The 5867-nt window shown below is 41.7% G+C and overlaps 1 protein-coding gene across 1 annotated transcript; it reads right to left on the reverse strand.

The window, feature by feature from the left end:
- Window positions 1-277: 277 nt before the first annotated feature.
- Window positions 278-5822, reverse strand: F3 (coagulation factor III (thromboplastin, tissue factor)). Its single transcript, XM_010019907.1, has 6 exons — window positions 5681-5822; window positions 4542-4656; window positions 2317-2501; window positions 1799-1980; window positions 1518-1677; window positions 278-417 (listed from the first exon to the last, which is right to left on the reverse strand). Exons 1-6 carry the CDS (start codon window positions 5820-5822, stop codon window positions 278-280), a joined length of 924 nt encoding a protein of 307 aa, XP_010018209.1.
- Window positions 5823-5867: the final 45 nt, after the last annotated feature.

Raw genomic sequence — 5867 nt, forward strand, 5'->3', positions numbered from 1 at the left:
TATGAGCAGGGTTAGGCTACTGAAACAGGTCACCAGAAAACCCCTCCAGCCACTGGTGACCCAGGATTTTTCCTCTGGAGTTTTCATCTGTGACTGTCTAACAGATTTTTCAATCCATGTAAAGTTTGGGCTTCAAAATTCCTGGATTAGAGAGGCTAAAAGGCTTTGCCATGTTTCCCAATTTATGGGGTTTGTTATTGGCTGGGGTTTTTGGAGCTTGGGGTTTTTCTTTGTTTTTGGACTGTTGTTAAACATTAGTGTTGATAGTAACTTTTCCTTAGACACCATTAAGCGGTTCCTTTTCTCTTGCAGCTTTTGCCTTCTTGCGTTTACAGAGGATCACTGACAGGACAACAGCAGAGGTGATGATCGCAATCACTATCACTGCTATGATGATAAAAACTTCTGCTCCGTACTCTGTAGGGGAGAAAAAAAAAAACCAAAACATTCCAGGATTCAGGTACCAGAAGCCATCATGTCACAGTGCTCCAAGCTCACGGAGCACTTACAGAAAGCTCATGCTTTCTGTATTTTAAGTATCACAGGAGTGGAGCGACTACCTCAGTGTGAGCTGAATTTGTTTTAACCTGAATTTGTTGAACTGAGGTAAAGCTTTATTTCACCTGGTTCGCACCAGATTTTAGTCTAGTTTAGTGCACTAAAAATACCACCACAGGAGTAAGTCAAACCGTTCCCCTTACCCCTGTACTACACTTCTGTGAAAGTAAGTCCAAACAGAAATTTATTTTAGCTTAGAGGCTACCAAATACCAACAGAGGAGATTTTTATTCAAGTTGTACTTTACTAGAATTTGACTGTTATGCTAAACAAAAACATACATCTAGACAAGAAAGGTAATTTGGGAGAGCTGATTTGCTGATTTTAAGAGAGCTTTTCTAGAGTGCAGATACAGTACAGCAACTTAGTATTATTTAATCACTATTGATGACTTCACATTGAAGAAAGTGTTATCCAGATTGTTTGTCTGGAATTAGACTGACTGATCCACTGACCACTCACTAACTTATTTACCAGTAAAGAAGTCAAACTGCCAACCTCTGACCTTGTCATGTAACAGTAAAGAAAGTCTTAGTCTCATGTCTGCTTTTGAGATAGTAACTGAAGTTCGGTTCTGACTACAAGAGCTAAATCCTTCAAGCATTTACTGTGGGGCCTGTTACTGGGAAGTATCCGAGGAAAACAATCAGAAACAACAAAATGAAGCTGAAGGCTAGTGATGCAATCTGAAACCTCAGTAACCAGTCATCACCTCATACAATTTAAAAGTAATTGAAACAGTTGAGCAAAACCCCAAAACCAACCCCAGCAGCTAAAGATGATGGGCTCCTAATTAGTGGGAGTTCTTCCCCGGAGTTTCCATGTTCAGACTGTGTCCTCTCACAGTTTATTCTATAACAGGCATCACAATTTAAGGAGGTGCAAAAATATGCTCAGAATTGAAGTGACTTTTTGTTAGAATGCTATAGACTGTATGACAAACTTCACCAGACACTTACCATCTAAGATATTCCTTCCTATGCTGGTACAAAGCACCATGCTTTCTTGACCATTGCGGTTTTCTTTGCGGGAGGGAATGATTCCCTGTATGTAGAAGCAATAGTTCTTTGAGCTGTCAATGCTTTCTTCAAACTTATGGCTTTTTGTTGTTGCATCTTTCTGTAAAGGAAAAAAGAATAAAAATAATTCATGAAAGCATCCTCTGCAGGTGTCTTACTCTTAAGGTAGCACAGGAATTGTGTAGCTGTAATACTGCTACATGTAAAAAGTTGGACCTTACCTTCCCAGAACTTTGATCTTTCCAGTAATACATTTTGTATTCCAGGTCATTTTGGAAGATATCTCGAATACTTTGAAAGCTTCCATTAGGAAATGTGTATGGCGTAAGTGGATCTTGGAACACAACATTCAGTCTGGAACCTTTTTGTGTGTAATTCTGTATCTCTGGTTTTCCGAGAACAGCTAAAGAAGCATTTTCAGAATTAAAATCTGACATCATCCTTGCAACATGCTTTTAATTCTTCCTCCCTCCCTCCACTCCCTTCCCTCCTCAAATCTGTTACAAGTTTACAGAGCCATAGTAATACAGTGAAACCCTGGACTATTAACAAAGATAAAATGGTCTACTCACTGCAGTGAGAAACAAATGGTAACTAAAGCCTTACACACTCCCCTCCAGTAGCAGTATGGCTACTGTAAGAATCTGTGGAAAAAACCTTTTGGCCCAACCCCAACCTTGTTTGAGTCAATGGAAGTAATCCTGAAACGAAGCTTCTGGCAAGACTTAGTCCTACTTACTCTGACTGTAAGGCGTAAATTTTTCAGAGACTGCAAAAGGTGGTTCTTCAAAGTTATCCGTCCCTGAGGACGTTACAGACAGGATGTGTGCTGTATAGGTCTCTCTCACATTCCTGAGCAGGTCAGTGACATCACACTCTGTTTCTGCTGTCAGTATGCATTTCTTTTTGGTGTCAGATGTCTGTCTGAAAAGAGCAAGAAAGAAGCGTCAGCACTTTCCAACCAGCCTTTTACATATTCAGATAATTTAAAAAACATTTTTCCCCCTCAAACTATAGATTTTCCTCATCCAGTGGAAGAGCCTTGTAGGTGTGCTAGGCTGAAAAGGAGATGAAAAAACATCCAAACCCACTATCTGTACAACTATATTTTACAATTCAAACTAGAATCAAGTAAATGAAATGTGATCCATATTAATTACAGAAATGTGTTATTGGATACATCTACAAATTAAAAATTCAATCTTTTATATGAATTGAATAGAAACCATAAGTAGTCCTGATTTTTCATTTTTCTGCAGTTGACTTATTTGAATAAACCCCATAAGATGCATAAATCACTTTGACAGTGTTACCCCTGCTGCATCTGAAAACTATTGCCTTAAGAAACACTAGTTACCCCAGGAAGCTCTGTTGACACCAGTGCTAATTGTTTAATGTCTCCTTGCGTGTGTCACTTGGGTTTGCATTTATGCAGGTGCAAATGACACTAAGAACCAGACAGTAGCAGCAATTTTCACTGCAGAATTAGAATATTGGCAAAAACCATGACCCCTGCACTTCTCTTGATTTTTAAATGATAGGAAGTGGATCCGTTTACTTGAGAAGTAAGAACGAAACCAGGAAAAGGGGTTACTTCCCCATTTTACTTCCTAATAAGAAGGAATGGAAAATCAGATTTGATATTACTGCTTCAATTCTTTTCCTGGATTTTGCTGGTGAACTGAGGAAAGTTAAAGCTGTGTGATCTCAGCTGAAAGAGCAAGAGTGTCAGCTCTTTGTAATTCACAACTGAGTTTTCCTCTAAGTAGGTCAAGTTATATTGAAAAGTCATCTGAACACCCTTCTCACTTCACCGAATGTCTTACGGTGTCACTGGTCAGGTAGCAACAGTGTCCTTGAAAAGGGACAAGGGGGATTGGATCTTTGGGATCAAACATATGTACTCTGCAAATGTACATAAGTGAGAAAACAAATATTTAAGCACACTTCATCCATAAGAGCACCTTGTCTGAAGAAGTGCCTCTGTGTCAGAACTATACCCAGTTCTATACTGCATCTTGGACAAGCAGACTTCAATTTTTTGCAAGCACAAGTGGCTGGAAAGAAACTCCAGATTCATAAATTTCATAAAATTCATTCTGTGTGTGCATTTAAGTCTATTAATTTAGTAACTCCATTAAAGATTAAATGAGCACATGAGGCCATTGCACTGATATTTCATCCATTAGTCATGAGAGCGCTCTCATTTCTATGCCCCTTTTAAAGGCTACATAGTGATTTTCATTACAGTGTAAGAGAGTTGATGCAGTTTCCCCTTAGGGCATATTTAATAATGAGATGTGAATTAATATGGAAGCTAAGAATAGCAGAGATTTATTACTGAACTTCATGGAAGTTTTTGTGCAGTATTGAAAGAGGTGTTAAGGCACTTCTCATAAGGTGGCTACTTTCTATGTGAATAATATTTCACAGCTTACATAAAACATGACAGAGGAAGTCTTGACAGAGGTAGACAAACAAAGGTGATTTTTAGTATTACGCAGCGAGACAAATTAGTCATTTACTATGACTCAAGAATTAGAATAAAATGCAGACTCATATCACACTCCTCCTAAGACCAAAGATGAAAGACGCAGTCCAGACACCTTGGAAGACACAAAAAGATGAAGTTCGGTATAAAACATGAAATGTCAGACTGAGTGTCAACTTCTTCAAAGTATCCTGGCCTAGATCTATGGTGCAGCTTGCCTGCACCAAACCCCAGAACTGAAATATTAATCTAAAGCTTAACTCTCCACTTCTGAAGTGGGTGAAACCAGAAGCCTGAACCAGATATTCTTGTAGTTGGATACGAATTAGTATTAACAGCTGGGTTGGCAATTTTCCTAAATCCTCATGTTTGGGCACTTTTCTTGTTACATTCAGTCTCAGAAACATTCACACACTCGATTTGCATTGTCTTCAGTTGCCATGAATGGACACGCCTTGGGGTTATCTACTTACCCATGGATTTCTACTGTATAGAGGTAACCTGATGGTTTTGGTTGCCACTGTAGTATAGTTTTAAAATTGATTGAAGACCAAGTTATATTAACTGCTGTTGGTAGTTCTGGATTGCCTTTAAATACAGAAAAGAGTGCCATCAGTCATACTGTATGTATATTGTGGTTCCCTGCAGTCTCTGTTTACTTAAACAAAGCAGTTGCTCTTAATTGATACTTGGAAAAGTTCTTTTTGGGGAAAAGGCTTGGTCCTGCCCTCTGGGCTCATTCTCATCTTGCTAAAGGAATGTGTCCTGGCAGAAGCAAGAAATGGGAGAAGAAAATCATTTTCCCTCTTGTAACTCTGCAGTTCTGAGGTAACTTATTTGGAGTTCTGTCTAATGCTTTCTTTTTGATCCAAGACCTCAGAAGAAGCTACAGAAGCTTGAAGATACTCGAATCCTGTGTTCGCTTCTGGGCCCCTCACTGCAAGAGAGACATTGAGATGCTGGAGCGGGGCCAGAGAAGGGCACCGAAGCTGGTGCAGGGCCTGGAGCACAAGTGTGATGAGGAAGGGCTGAGGGACCTGGGGGGGGGTTAGTCTGGAGAAGAGAAGGCTCAGAGGGGACCTTTTCGCTCTCTACAACTGCCTGACAGGAGGATGGAGCCAGGAGGGGGCTGGTCTCTGCTCCCAAGGAACAAGGGATGGGACAAGAGGAAACGGCCTCAAGCTGCCCCAGGGCAGGTTTAGCTGGAGCTGAGGAACAATTCCTTGCCCAGGGGGTGCTCAGGCATTGGAACAGGCTGCCCAGGGCAGGGCTGGAGTCACCGTCCCTGCAAGTGTTCACACACCGGGTAGACGAGGCCTCAACCGAGTAGACCAAGCCTCAGTGCCCGGTGTCAGTGGTGGCCTTGGCAGTGCTGGGAATAGTTGGACTGGATGAGCTTAAAGGTCTTTTCCAACCCAGGTGATTCTATGATTCCATGACCATGAAGTACCAAACAAATGGGATGTGGTTCAAACTCATCCCTGTCTGTATCTGCTGCGGAAGGCCTTAGCTCCTAGTTTCCCTATTTAGTTATTTCGGGAAGATGAAGTCTTTAACAGCCAGTGGCTGCCCTGCAGTTACTTGTGAGGGGGCTTCCCGCACGCGAGCTCACTGCCACGCTCGGGTGCAAGGGAGGACACCGCGGCCGCTTCAGGGAACTGCCCGAGAGGAAGCCCGAGCGGAAAGCCCCGTAACCTCTGCAACCGCTGGAAATCAGCTTTTCCCTGAGCGAGATCCTGTTTCCTAAACACCATCTTTTCTGCCTCAACAAGCTCGGCGCGGGGGAGAAGGGGAAGAGA

Source organism: Nestor notabilis, unplaced genomic scaffold (genome assembly GCF_000696875.1).
Source record: "Nestor notabilis isolate BGI_N333 unplaced genomic scaffold, ASM69687v1 scaffold6808, whole genome shotgun sequence".
Lineage (NCBI taxonomy): Eukaryota > Metazoa > Chordata > Aves > Psittaciformes > Psittacidae > Nestor > Nestor notabilis.

What these genes read in the sequence shown, in the direction of transcription:
- F3 (XM_010019907.1), bottom strand. Translation starts at nt 5,822, where the DNA reads ATGGTGTTTAGGAAACAGGATCTCGCTCAGGGAAAAGCTGATTTCCAG. An exon ending in CCTTGCACCCGAGCGTGGCA is followed by an intron (nt 4,657 to 5,680) that starts GTGAGCTCGCGT and finishes CTGTATTTAAAG; the next exon opens with GCAATCCAGAACTACCAACA. An exon ending in AAGATCAAAGTTCTGGGAAG is followed by an intron (nt 1,678 to 1,798) that starts GTAAGGTCCAAC and finishes TTTCCTTTACAG; the next exon opens with AAAGATGCAACAACAAAAAG.